The sequence below is a fragment of the Rhinoraja longicauda genome, chromosome 3, assembly GCF_053455715.1.
Source record: "Rhinoraja longicauda isolate Sanriku21f chromosome 3, sRhiLon1.1, whole genome shotgun sequence".
NCBI classification, from domain to species: domain Eukaryota; kingdom Metazoa; phylum Chordata; class Chondrichthyes; order Rajiformes; family Arhynchobatidae; genus Rhinoraja; species Rhinoraja longicauda.
The window spans coordinates 95,862,500-95,877,394 of NC_135955.1; the positions used below are offsets into that span (position 1 = coordinate 95,862,500).

General features: G+C 47.2%; 1 protein-coding gene across 2 annotated transcripts in view; it reads left to right on the plus strand.

Annotated features, from left to right (window-relative positions):
• The window catches only part of snx25 (sorting nexin 25), a 204,173-nt gene that overhangs the window by 86,779 nt on the left and 102,499 nt on the right, over positions 1–14,895 (plus strand). For both annotated transcript variants that reach the window (XM_078396686.1, XM_078396687.1), the window contains exons 6-7: positions 2,070–2,245; positions 7,089–7,275. In XM_078396686.1, the coding sequence (XP_078252812.1) occupies positions 2,070–2,245; positions 7,089–7,275 (363 nt within the window). The remainder of the gene's footprint in view (positions 1–2,069; positions 2,246–7,088; positions 7,276–14,895) is intronic.

A 14,895-nucleotide genomic window follows, 5' to 3' on the forward strand; every position in this document is an offset into this window, starting at 1 on the left:
CCCAATTCGATTCCTATTCCTCATGACTTTATGACCTCATGAGCACATAACTCTTTAATAATATTCAGTAGAAACAAAGAAATGCATATGCTGTTCTTTACCAAAGATTACAGCGCCAGAGACCCGGGTTCCATCCCGACTACGGGCGCTGTCTGTATGAAGTTTGCACGTTCTCCCCGTGACCTGCGTGGGTTTTCTCCGGGCGCTCCAGTTCCCTCCCACACTCCAAAGACGTGCAGGTTTGCATGTTAATTGGCTTGGTAAAATTGTAAATTGTCCCCAGTGTGTGTAGGATAGCGTTAATGTGCGGGGATCGCTGGTTGGAGCAGACTCGGTGGGTCGAAGGGCCTGATTACGTGCTGTATCTCTAAACTAAACTGAAACTGAAGCACTAAGTTGACTGTTTTGTACAGATAAACGGAAAGCCCACATTGGAGAAGTGCCATGCATGCTGAGGTTTAGGTTCAGGTTCATTAACGTCACCTGTACTGAGGTACAGTGAAAACCTTCGCTTTGCATGCAATCCAAGCAGATCAGATACATCATACATAAGTACAATCACGTCAAACTCAAGTACAATAGATAGAGCAAAGGGGAAGATACGGTGTATAGTTCTCAGCATTGTAGCGCATCAGTTCCAGAGACAAAGTCCAATGTCCACAATGGGGTTGAGGTGAATCGGACAGTACCCTAGCTTACGGGAGGGATATGAGTTAGTTTAGTTTAGAGATGCAGCGCGGAAACAGGCCCACCGAGTCCGCACCCACCAGCGATCACCCCGTACACTAGCATTATCCTGCACAACAGGAACAATTTACAATTTTTACCTAAGCCAAATTAACTTACAAACCTGTGTGTCTTTGGAGTGTGGGAGGAACCCGGAGCACCCGGAGAAAACCCACGCAGGTCACGGGGAGAACGTACAAACACTGTACAGACAAGCACCCGTGGTCAGGATCGAGCCCGTGTCTCTGGTGCCATAAGGCAGCAGCTCTGCCGTTGCGCCACCTCAGTTGATGGAGTTTATTTGGAGGCGGTGTTACAACTAGGGTTTAGATTTAGATTTAGATTTAGAGATACAGCGTGGAAATAGGCCCTTCGGCCCACCTAGTCCGTGCCGCCCAGCGATCCCCACACATTAACACTATCCTACACACACTAGGGACAATTTTTACATTTACCCAGTCAATTAGCCTACATACCTGTACGTCTTTGGAGTGTGGGAGGAAACCGAAGATCTCGGAGAAAACCCACGCAGGTCACGGGGAGAACGTACAAACTCCGTACAGACGGCGCCCGTAGTCAGGATCGAACCTGAGTCTCCGGCGCTGCATTCGCTGTAAGGCAGCAACTCTACCGCTGCGCCACCGTGCCGCCTTGCCAACTATATCACTCCCAAATACGGGACAAGGTGACGTCACCGCCCCGCGCCCCACATGACCTCACCCAGCCAGCGGCCACGTGCTCCCGCTCCACCAATGGGGGCCGCCCGGGTCGGGAAGCGGGTTGGTACGCCCCCTCCCCTGACATCAGTCTGAAGAAGGGTCTCGACCCTAAAAGGTCACCCATTCCTTCTCTCTCCCGAGATGCCGCCTGACCCGCTGAGTTACTCCAGCATTTTGTGTCCACCTCCGATTTAAACCAGCATCTGCAGTTCTTTCCTACACGTTATTGTCACATGTACCTGGATGCAGTAGAATGCTTTGTATCGCGTACAACCCGGTAAAATCACACAGCAGCCCTCACTAAGGCAGTACACAAGTCGCCATGTTTCTGGAGTGACAAAGTTACTAAAGTTCACCGAACAGTTCTATCTTCTGGCTGCCGCCATCAAGTAGCTCTCCGTGGCCCTACTCCAAGCTTTTACCAGTCCCCCTCTCTCTAGACGGCCCCTCCTCGCACCAGACAGTTCCCCCTCTCTCTCGTCAGCACCCCCTCGCACTAGATGCCCCCCCCCCTCTCGACGGTCCCTCCTTTGCACTTTGTCTATTTTTTAAATTGAGGATTGTTCCCCAAGGTATGAAGTATGTCTAACGTTGTTTAACGTTGCCTGATTCCTTTTTTTTTAGGCAAGAGGAGCAACAACCGAAACCCTTTCCCCTGCACCCGTGCTTGAAGAGCTGCAAACACGAGGACCAGTTCCTGCAGATGTGCTCGCGGGTCCTGGTACTTTGCCTCTTGTCGTCAAAAGACATCTCCTCCCGCAGCCTGCGGATTGTCCTCGCTGAAATATTAGCCATGAAAGGTACGTGCAAGGGTCCTGTGGAACTGCAGCTGAATAATAATAATAATAATACATTACATTTATATAGCGCTTTTCATATACTCAAACACGCTTTACAGGGATTTAGAGAACATAGGGAAGTGAATAAATAGATAAATAAGTAAACAAACAGAGAAAGGAGACAGAAGGTGGGGTGACCTTCAGTGGTTGAAGGCAGTACTGAACAGGTGAGACTTCAGTGATGTTTTGAATGTGGTGAGTGTGGAGGAGTCTCTGACGGTTTGAGGTAGTGAGTTCCATAGGGTGGGAGCAGCGATGGAGAAAGCACAGTCAAACCATTACAGGGCATTAGTGAGACCACACCTGGAGTATTGCGCACAGTTTTGGTCTCCTAATCTGAGGAAAGACATTCTTGCCATAGAGGGAGTACAGAGAAGGTTCACCAGATTGATTCCTGGGATGGCAGGACTTTCATATGAAGAAAGACTGGATAGACTCGGCTTGTACTCGCTGGAATTTAGAAGATTGAGGGGGGATCTTATAGAAACTTACAAAATTCTTAAGGGGTTGGACAGGCTAGATGCAGGAAGATTGTTCCCGATGCTTTGCCTCTTGTCGTCAAAAGACATCTCCTCCCGCAGCCTGTTGCCGATGTTGGGGAAGTCCAGAACAAGGGGTCACAGTTTAAGGAAAAGGGGGAAGTCTTTTAGGACCGAGATGAGAAAGTTTTTTTTCACACAGAGAGTGGTGAATCTGTGGAATTCTCTGCCACAGAAGGTAGTTGAGGCCAGTTCATTGGCTATATTTAAGAGGGAGTTAGATGTAGCCCTTGTGGCTAAAGGGATCAGGGGGTATGGAGAGAAGGCAGGTACGGGATACTGAGTTGGATGATCAGCCATGATCATATTGAATGGCGGTGCAAGCTCGAAGGGCCGAATGGCCTACTCCTGCACCTATTTTCTATGTTTCTATGTTTCTATTACCGTTTTGCTTCTCACTTTTTAGTTTGGTTTAATTTAATTTAGTCTTCAGGCTAGAGGCCCTGAGGCCCTCCCAGTCCGCGCCGGACAGCAATCCCCGCACACTAACACTATCTTGGGGACCATTTACATTTACACTAAACCAATTAGCCAAAAAACCTGTGCGTCTTTCGAGTGTGGGGAGAAACCTAAGATCTCGGGGAGAACCTACGCAGGTCGCAGGGAGAACGTACAAACTCCGTGCGGACAGCGCCCGTAGTCAGGATCGACCCTAGGTCTTTGGTGCTGGCACTGTAAGGCAGCAACTCTACCGCTGTGCCACCCGACTTAAAGTCAAAGTGCAGGAGTAACTACAGCCTGTCAGGCAGCATCTCTAGAGAACATTGATAGGTGACACATTCTCTAAGGAAGAAGGATCTCAACCGGAAACGTCACCCATTCCTTTTCTCCAGAGATGCTGCCTGACCCGCTGAGTTACTCCAGCACTCTGTGAAACGTCACCTATCAATAGACAATAGACAATAGACAATAGACAATAGGTGTAGGAGTAGGCCATTCGGCCCTTCGAGCCAGCACCACCATTCAATGTGATCATGGCTGATCATTCTCAATCAGTACCCCGTTCCTGCCTTCTCCCCATAACCCCTGACTCCGCTATCCTTAAGAGCTCTAGCTAGCCCTCTCTTGAATGCATTCAGAGAATTGGCCTCCACTGCCTTCTGAGGCAGAGAATTCCACAGATTCACAACTCTCTGACTGAAAAAGTTTTTCCTCATCTCCGTTCTAAATGGCCTACCCCTTATTCTTAAACTGTGGCCCCTGGTTCTGGACTTCCCCCAACATTGGGAACATGTTTCCTGCCTCTAATGTGTCCAACCCCTTAATAATCTTATATGTTTCGATAAGATCCCCTCTCATCCTTCTAATTCCAGTGAATCCGCAGGAGTAACTACAGCCGGTCAGGCAGCATTTCTAGAAAACATGGATAGGTGACACATTCTCCAAGGAAGAAGGATCTCAACCAGAAACGTCACCCATTCCTTTTCTCCAGAGATGCTGCCTGACCCGAGGAGTTACTCCAGCACTCTGTGAAACGTCACCTATCCATGTTCTCCAGAGATGCTGCCTGACCCGCTGAGTTACTCCAGCACTCTGTGAAACGTCACCTATCCATGTTCTCCAGAGATGCTGCCTGACCCGCTGAGTTACTCCAGCACTCTGTGAAACGTCACATATCCATGTTCTCCAGAGATGCTGCCTGACCCGAGGAGTTACTCCAGCATCCTGTCTTATTTTTTTGTAAAGCAGCCTCTGTAGTTCCTAGTGTCCTCATCTTGTTTCAAACGTATGTGTAAGAAGTAACTGCAGATGCTGCGTTACACCAAAGAAGACACAAAATGCTGGAGTAACGCAACGGCTCAGGCAGCATCTCTGGATATCTGAGCCATAGTGCACATCTGTTTCTGCACTTTCCCAGGTTTAATGACCGGTCTTCAACCTGAAACACTAACACTGTTTCATCCCCCAACTCAGCATCTCTGAATTGCTTGCATATTTTTTAAATGCCTCTGACATTCATATTCACGTATCACAAAATGCTGGAGTAACTCAACGGATCAGGCAGCATCTCAGGAGAGGAATGGTAAATTACTTTTTAAATAATGTAATATTCATACAATAAACTTAATTAAAATTTGATTCAAAAGAGTGTGGGAGGAAACCGAAGATCTCGGAGAAAACCCACGCAGGTCACGGGGAGAACGTACAAACTCTCCCGTAGTCAGGATCGAACCTGAGTCTCCGGCGCTGCATTCGCTGTAAGGCAGCAATTCTACCACTGCGCCACCGTGCCGCCCGGTTATTGATTTTCTTCTTTAGTTTAGTTTGGTTTGGTTTGGTTTAGAGATACAGCGCGGAAACAGGCCCTTCGGCCCACCGGGTCCGCGCAGACCAGCGAACCCCGCACACGAGCACTATCCTACACACACACTGGGGAAAATTTCCATTTAGACCAAGCCAATTAACATACAAACCTGCATGTGTCTTAGTGAAATATGGATTGTAAGAAATCACCCATTAGTTCATCAAACAGCGCAAAATTAACCCATAATGTTGGCAGCATGTAGGTCAGGGCTGTTGCACTCAAAGGCTTAATTCAGGGTCAAAGCTGCCATCGAGGGTTGTAAACACAGACAAATCTTGGAAGCTCCAATTAGTATTGATATTCCTCTGAGGAGACGTTCAATTTTGTCATTAGGTTTGCATCCAGTGTGATGTTTTTCTGTAAATTAATGCAAAAGGTTATGGAAATTCAATTGGAATTGAATTCCCATTAATTTTCTACTTCGAACATGGACGAGTACAGTGAAGGAAGGAACTGCAGATGCTGCTTTATTCCGAAGATAAACACAGAGTGCTGGAGTAACTCAACGGGTCAGGCAGCATCTCTGGAGAAAAGGAATAGATGACGTTTCGGGCCGAGACCCTTCTTCATAGATTAATTAGGTTAAGGTCTTGGGTCTTAGGTTAAGTGCTGGAGTAACTCAGCGGGTCAGGCAGCATCTCTGGAGAACATGGATAGGTGACGTTTCACAGAGTGCTGGAGTAACTCAGCGGGTCAGGCAGCATCTCTGGAGAACATGGATAGTTGACGTTTCACAGAGTGCTGGAGTAACTCAGCGGGTCAGGCAGCATCTCTGGAGCACATGGCGACCTGAAATGTCACCTATCCATGTTCTTCAGAGAATGCTGCCTGACCCGTGATGTGTGGTGACGTTTCAGGTCGGAACCCTTCTTCAGAGTGAAAGTAGAGGAAACCCTCTACTTTCAGTGCGAAAAAGAGTTCCATAGAAAACAGACATAGAAAACGTAGAAAATTGGTGCAGCAGGAGGCCATTTGGCCCTTCGAGCCAGCACCGCCATTCATTGTGATCATGGCTAATCATCCACAATCAGTAACCCTTCTCCCCATATCCCTTGATTCAACTCGACCCAAGAGCTCTATCTAACTCTCTTTTAAATTCATCCAGTGAATTGGCCTCCACTACCTTCTGTGGCAGAGAATTCCACAAGTTCCGATCTGAAACGTCACCTATTCTTTTTCTCCAGAGATGCTGCCTGACCCGCTGAGATACTCCAGCACCTTATGTCTATGGAACATTGCAGCACAGCACAGCACAGGAGCAGGCTCTTTGGCCTGTAATGTCTGTACCGAACATGACGACAAAAGTAACTCTTATCTGCCTGCACATCATCCACATCTCGCCATTCCCTCAGACGTTCCGACCTGAAACGTCACCTATTAGTTTAAGAATAAGGGGTAGGCCATTTAGAACGGAGATGAGGAAAAACTTTTTCAGTCAGAGAGTTGTGAATCTGTGGAATTCTCTGCCTCAGAAGGCAGTGGAGGCCAATTCTCTGAATGCATTCAAGAGAGAGCTAGATAGAGCTCTTAATGATAGAGCTCTATCTGAAGAAGGGTCTCGACCCGAAACGTCACCCATTCCTTCTCTCCCGAGATGCTGCCTGACCTGCTGAGTTACTCCAGCATTTTGTGAATAAATCGATTTGTACCAGCATCTGCAGTTATTTTCTTATATTAATGATAGCGAAGTCAGGGGGTATGGGGAGAAGGCAGGAACGGAGTACTGATTGAGAATGATCAGCCATGATCACATTGAATGGCGGTGCTGGCTCGAAGGGCCGAATGGCCTCCTCCTGCACCTATTGTCTATTGTCCATTGACCGATGAAGGGCAATGTGCCAAACGCCTTTTTGACCACCCGATCTCCATGTTCGAGGAACCATGGACCTGCACTCCTAGATCGCTCTGCTCTACAATACTACCCACAGCCCGACCATTGTGTGTCTGTTGTTGTTCACAGTTTTAAAGCCGATGGTGGAGCTGCTGAGTGACCCAGACTACATTAATCGAATGCTGCTGACCCAGATGGAGCGCAGGGAGCAGGTGATTGAGCACCACAAGAAGGCCTATACTTACGCGCCTTCCTATGAGGAGTTTATCAAGCTCATCAACGGCAGCTGTGACGTGGAGTTCTTAAAGCAGCTGAGGTAATCAACACTTTTATTTATTTACTTATCTATCTATCTATCTATCTATCTATCTATCTATCTATCTATCTATCTATCTATCTATCTATCTATCTATCTATCTATCTATCTATCTATCTATCTATCTACTTATTTCCTTATTTATTTATTTATTCACAAAATGCTGGAGTAACTCAGCAGGTCAGGCAGCATCTCGGGAGAGAAGGAATGGGTGACGTTTCAGGTCGAGACCCTTCTTCAGGGTCTTCTTCAGAAGGGTCTCGACCCGAAACGTCACCCATTCCTTCTCTCCCGAGATGCTGCCTGACCTGCTGAGTTACTCCAGCATTTTGTGAATAAATCGATTTGTACCAGCATCTGCAGTTATTTTCTTATACTCCTTATTTATTTATCTACCCATCTATTTATTTATTTATTTTCCAGTCAATGCAATACAACAGATTGACCACACAGTTGTGAAAGTCCAATAGTGCGAAATCATTTTATCAAAAATAAAAAATATAATCATACACGATATTTTCTGACCAACAAGAAAGGTGTAAGCCAAAGCTTGTTGTGCCTACTCTTAATGCTTAAGTCAGAAGCAGATAAAGAAAACATAGAAAGAAACACAAATATAGTCAAGAACCATCATTTCTGTAATGCATGTCATCATTGCAGCCCAGCGGTATATAAAATTGAAGGAACAGCACCTCATATTTCGCTTGGGCAGCTTGCAGACCAGTGGTATGAACATTGACTTCTCCAACTTTAGATAGTTCCTCTGTCCCTCTCTTCCCCTCCCACTTCCCAGTTCTCCCTCTATCTCCCTGTCTCCACCTATATCCTTCCTTTGTCCCGCCCCCCTGACATCAGTCTGAAGGAGGGTCTCGACCCGAAACGTCACCCATTCCTTCTCTCCTGAGATGCTGCCTGACCTGCTGAGTTACTCCAGCATTTTGTGAAATAAATACCTTTGATTTCTGTCATGTCAGTCATTTCCCACACACTTATCCTTCTCTGTTTTCAAAAGCCATTTTTAACTTTTAGTTTTAGTTTAGTTCAGGGATACAGTGTGGAAACAGGCCCTTTGCCAACGACCAACGATCGCCCGTACTCTAGTTCTGTCCTACACATTTGGGACAATCTCCAGAAGCCAATTAGCCTACAAATCCGCAAGTCATTGGAGTGTGGGAGGGAACCAGAGTACCTGGAGAAAACCCACGTGATCACGGGGAGAACGTACAAACACCGCACAGACAGCACCCGTAGTCAGGATCGAACCGGGGTCTCTGGAGCTGTAAGGCAGCAACTCTCCTGCTGCGCCACCGTGCCGTACGATTGTACCTGGTTGCGATCAGTGTAGGAAAAATAACTGTAGATGCTGGTTCAAATCGAAGGTAGACACAAAATGCTGGAGTGACTCAGCGGGTCAGGCAGCATCTCAGGGGAGAAGGAATGGGTGACGTTTCAGGTCAAGACCTTTCTTCAGACTGAAGAAGGGTCTCGACCCGAAACGTCACCCATTCCTTCTCTCCTGAGATGATGCCTGACCTGCTGGTTGCGATTAGTGTCACTTTAAGACCGTTAGTCTGACAAGGGCTTTAAACTGCTTCTTGGCTCAGCATCTGTTTTCTTCTTTAAGCCTCTGATGTTCAGTCCCCATTTATTTAATACTATTATTGCAATCTGAACAAAATTAGCTGAACAGGCAGGTATAGGGAGTATTAAATAGAGGCACAAATATTTTTAGTGCTACTTACTGAAGGTTATGATTGCTGTGGATTTCACCAGTGCAACCTTGGAGTTGCCCAATCAGTCCCGATCTGGAACCTACAGTCTACTACCTACATTGGATAACTGTACGGGAACCAGTCCACAGTGTCAATGGGACCATTGTAATGGAGCGACTGGGCTTGTACACACTGGAATTTAGAAGGATGGGGGGGATCTTATTGAAACTTATCGACAAAGTCCCACAGAGGAGATTGGGGTACAAACTTAAAGCACATGGTATTGGGGGTTCAGTGTTGAGGTGGATAGAGAATTGGTTGGCGGACAGGAAGCAAAGAGTAGGAATAAACGGGTCCTTTTCAGAATGGCAGGCAGTGACTAGTGGGGTACCGCAAGGCTCAGTGCTGGGACCCCAGTTATTTACAATATATATTAATGATTTGGACGAGGGAATTGAATGCAACATCTCTAAGTTTGCGGATGACACGAAGCTGGGTGGCAGTGTTAGCTGCGAGGAGGATGCTAGGAGGCTGCAGAGTGACTTGGATAGATTAGGAGAGTGGGCAAATGCATGGCAGATGCAATATAATGTGGATAAATGTGAGGTTATCCACTTTGGCGGCAAGAACAGGAAAGCAGAGTATTACCTGAATGGTGGCCAATTAGGAAAAGGGGAGATGCAACGTGACCTGGGTGTCATGGTGCACCAGTCATTGAAAGTAGGCATGCAGGTGCAGCAGGCAGTGAAGAAAGCGAATGGTATATTTTCTATGTTTCTATGAAACGTATGATTATTAAGGGATTGGACACGCTAGAGGCAGGAAACATGTTCCCAATGTTGGGGGAGTCCAGAACCAGGGGCCACAGTTTAAGAATAAGGGGTAGGCCATTTAGAACGGAGATGAGGAAAAACCTTTTCAGTCAGAGAGTTGTGAATCTATGGAATTCTCTGCCTCAGAAGGCAGTGGAGGCCAATTCTCTGGATGCTTTCAAGAGAGAGTTAGATAGCGCAGACATATAAGAAAATAACTGCAGATGCTGGTACAAATTGAAGGTATTTATTCACAAAATGCTGGAGTAACTCAGCAGGTCAGGCAGCATCTCAGGAGAGAAGGAATGGGCGACGTTTCGGGTCGAACACTTGTGGTGCTCTATCTAACGGAGTCAAGGGAAGTCAAGGGATATGGGGAGAAGGCAGGAATGGGGTACTGATTGTGGATGATCAGCCATGATCACAGTGAATGGCGGTGCTGGCTCGAAGGGCCGATTGGCCTCCTCCTGCACCTATTGTCCATTGACCAGAGGGCACAGCCTCAGAATTAATGGACATGACTTTAGAAAGAAGATGAGGCAGAATTTCTGTAGTCGGAGGGTGGTGAATCTGTGGAATATTCGTTGCCACAGCCGGCTGTGGACATGCCTCTCAGCATTATTATCGGGATGCATCACAGCTTGGTTTGGGAACAGCTCCATCCCACTGAGATTTCAACTCAGCTTTGGTCATATCCCATTATGTACCCACACACTGCGATATTATAGACAATAGACAATAGACAATAGGTGCAGGAGGAGGCCATTCGGCCCTTCGAGCCAGCACCGCCATTCAATGTGATCGTGGCAGATCGTTCTCAATTACTGTGAGTGTGTATCACTCCTCTTTTCCCCGGCTCGCACCACCATGTCTGCTCTTTCAGGCGAGGCATTCTGTTACAAAACAACGCTGACCACGGTGGAATTTCACGTTTTTAACTCTGCTCCAACCAGTTCTGTGCTAAACAATGAAGGCTTAATCAGCCATGATCACATGATCAGCCATGATCACATTGAATGGCGGTGCCGGCTCGAAGGGCCGAATGGCCTCCTCCTGCACCTATTGTCTATTGTCTATTAATAACTTCATAACTGATATAAAATTAGGCCATTCGGCCCATCGAGTCTACTCCGCCATTCAATCATGGCTGATCTATCTCAGCCTCTCAACCCCATTCTCCCGCCTTCTCCCCATTGAGCAATTCCTCCTCATCTCTTTCCTAAAGGAACGTCCTTTTACTCTGAGGCTACGACCTCTGGTCCCAGACTCTCCCACCAGTGGAAACATCCTCTCCAAATCCACTCTATCCAGGACTTTTAACATTTCGGTAAGTTTATAAGAGGTCCCCCTTCATCCTTCTAAACTCCAGCGACTACAGGCCCAGTGCTGTCAAAAGGTGACATTTGGTACCACAGGGAAGTTGATGAAAGTGCAAATTAAAATTTTGTTTTTAGTCCTTGGTTTATTTCATGCAGACAATCAGCAGCTCCTACGATGAGCACTGACTTGTGAAAAGCCTTTAACAACCTTGATGTCACAGAGGGATTTATGGATTAGCTAAACTTGTGTCTTGAATGTGTGCATTTTATAATCTGCCATCTGCTGACTCTACTTAATGCAGCTTGTGGTGTCTTAGGTGATAAGCGCCAACCAGGAGAAAGCTCCAAGGTTAGAAACAAAGTGCTGGAGTAACTCAGCGGGTCAATAGACAATAGGTGCAGGAGTAGGCCATTCGGCCCTTCGAGCCAGCACCGCCATTCAAGGCGGCATCTCTGGAGATAAAGGAATAGGTGAGGTTTCGGGTCGAGATCCTTCTTCAGACTGAGAGTCGGGGGAGAGGGAACCGAGAGAAATGAAGAGGTAACATAGAAACTTAGAAAATAGGTGCAGGAGGAGGCCATTCGGCCCTTCAAGCCAGCACCGCCATTCATTGCGATCATGGCTGATCGTCCACAATCAGTAACCCGTGCCTGCCTTCTCCCCATATCCCTTGATTCCACTAGCCCCTAGAGCTCTATCTAACTCTCTCTTAAATCCATCCAGTGATTTGGCTTCCGCTGCTCTCTGTGGCAGAGAATTCCACAAATTCACAACTCTCTGGGTGAAAATGTTCCTTCTCACCTCAGTTTTAAATGGTCTCCCCTTTATTCTAAGTCTGCGTGGCCCCTGGTTCTGGACTCCCCCAACATTGGGAACATGTTTCCTGCATTGGGAACATTTTTCCTGCATAGGTACATAGAAGAAATTAATAAAAGACATGCAAAAAAAACCCCAGATCAAAGCAAGCAACAATGATCAAGGAAAGGTGGGGCCCACAATTGAACTGAATTGAAGTGAAACTTTATTGTCACATGTGACAAGTCAGAGTGACATTTTTTTGCTTGCATACCTTGCTAAGGTGTGCAAATAGTCGCCCATAAAGATGTTACAAGTTCCCCCTGCCCCCCCCCCAAGCTAGTTTCCCCTTTGTTCCCCCCCGCCCGTGCCCATACACAGCGGCCCCCCATGCCAGGTCCTCCATTGTCCATCGTTCATTGTTCTTATAGACAATAGACAATAGATGCAGGAGTAGGCCATTCGGCCCTTCGAGCCAGCACCGCCATTCACCGTGATCATGGCTGATCACAATCAGCACCCCAAATCCCTTGACTACGCTATCATTAAAAGCTCTACCTAGCTCTCTCTTGAAAGCATCCAGGGAATTGGCCTCCACTGCCTTCCGAGGCAGAGTGTTCCACAGCTTCACAACTCTGAGTGAAAAAGGTTTTCCTCATCTCCGTTCTAAATGGCCTACCCCTTATTCTTAAACTGTGGCCCCTGGTTCGGGACTCCCCCAACATTGGGAACATGTTTCCTATCTCTAGCGTGTCCAATCCCTTAATAATCTTATATGTTTCAATAAGATCCCCTCTCATCCTTCTAAACTTCTGGGAATTAACCTCATGAACCTATGCTGCACTCCCTCAATAGTAAGAATGTCCTTCCTCAAATTTGGAGACCAAAACTGCTCCCAGTACTCCAGGTGCGGTCTCACTAGGGCCCTGTACAACTGCAGAAGGACCTCTTTGCTCCTATACTCAACTCCTCTGGTTATGAAGGCCAACATTCCATTGGCTTTCTTCACCGCCTGCTGTACCTGCATGCTTCCTTTCAGTGACTGATGCACTAGGACACCCAGATCTCGTTGTACTTCCCCTCTTCCTAACTTGACACCATTCAGATAATAATCTGCCTTCCTGTTCTTACCACCAAAGTGGATAGCCTCACATTTCTTGGTCCATTGTGGGCTGGGTGATAAAGACTAATAAAAGGAGTGAATCTCAGCAGGTTGACAGTGAAACTAGTACGATGACCAGGGTGGGGGCGGGACGGAGAGAGAGATGGGAAGCCAGGGGTTACTTGAAGTTGGAGAAGTCAACATTCATACCGCTGGAGTGTAAGCTGCCCAAGTGAAATATGAGGTGCTGTTGCTCCAGGGGACTGTTTCTAGGCACTTGCTTTCACTTTACTCCGAGCCCCATCATTCTGTACCAGTTTTGGGCAATTGCAAATTTGTTTTTTAAAATCTCAATGTATCTTCAAGGAAACTTTAAAAAAAAAATCTTTTCAATGTTTAACTCCAGAACTTGGTATGCCGACTTTGAAGAAATTCTCCTCCTCTTTCCTCTCCTCTCTCCTGCTCTCTTGTGAGCATGAGGAAGGGTCCTGACCCGAAACGTCACCTATTCCTTTTCTCCAGAGATGCTGCCTGACCCGCTGAGCTACTCCAGCACTTTCATAAGTGAAGGGAGCAGGATTGGGCCATTCGGCCCATCAAGTCTACTCCGCCATTCAATCATGGGCTGATCTAACTTCTCCCCGTAACCCCTGACTCCCTTACCTTGTGTTATGTGTTATGCCTTGAGTTAGATTTAGCAATCAGGGCTAAAGGAATCAAGGGGTGATGGGGGGGAAAGCAGGAACGGGGTACTGATTTTGGATGATCGAAGGACCGATTTTTAAAAGATTTTTTTTTAGAGATACAGCGCGGAAACAGGCCATTCGGCCCACCAGGTCCATGCCGACCAGCGATCCCCGCACACCAACACTATCCTACACCCACTAGGGACAATTTTTACATTTGCCCAGCCAATGACCCTACATACCTGTACGTCTTTGGAGTGTGGGAGGAAACCGAAGATCTCGGAGAAAACCCACGCAGGTCACGGGGAGAACGTACAAACTCCGTGCAGACGGCGCCCGTAGTCAGGATCGAACCTGAGTCTCCGGCGCTGCATTCGCTGTAAGGCAGCAACTCTACCGCTGCGCCACCGTGACCGCCCTACACCGTGCCGCCCTACCGTGGCCTACTCCTGCACCTATTTTTTTTTCTGTGTCTCTCTTCGTAAATAGAGGGGTTTGAAATTGGTAAATGGTAAATGGTGGTGTATGTACAGGACAGTACAGTTAGATAGATTACTGCAACAATGTACTTCACTCAGTAACCAGGCTTTTACCTGACTTATCTCTAAAGGTACAGACTCCTAAAGCTCGGATGCAGTTGTGATAACACACTGTGAGCTGGCGAGGAAATAAGAGATTGCTAATCTGAATGCCCAGCTTTCTTACGTCGGAATGCAGTTTTGTTTTCTAACGATATTTCAGAGAAACGGTCTGTCTTCCTGTCAGAAATGCATCTTGCTGTGGAGCGGGTAAATGATAATTAAAATAAATGGAGCTATATTGAAACTGGGACAAAGTCTACAGACGTGATCACATTGATCTCTGCTTCGTGTGTCAGAAGGAACTGCAGAACCGAAGATAGAGACAAAATGCTGGAGTAACTCAGCGGGTCAGGCAGCATCTCTGGAGAGAGAAGGAATGGGTGATGTTTTGGGTATACCAATTAGCCGATAAACCTGTACGCCTTTGGAGTGCGGCAGGAAACTGGGGAACATGCAGGTCACGGGGAGAACGTACAAACTCCGTACAGACAGCACCCGTAGTCGGGATCGAACCCGGGTGTCTGGCGCCGTGAGGCAGCGACTCTACTGCTGCGCCAACGTGCCGTGAAAAGGAGAAAAATAATAGGCTACGTTTCGGGTCGGGACCCTTCT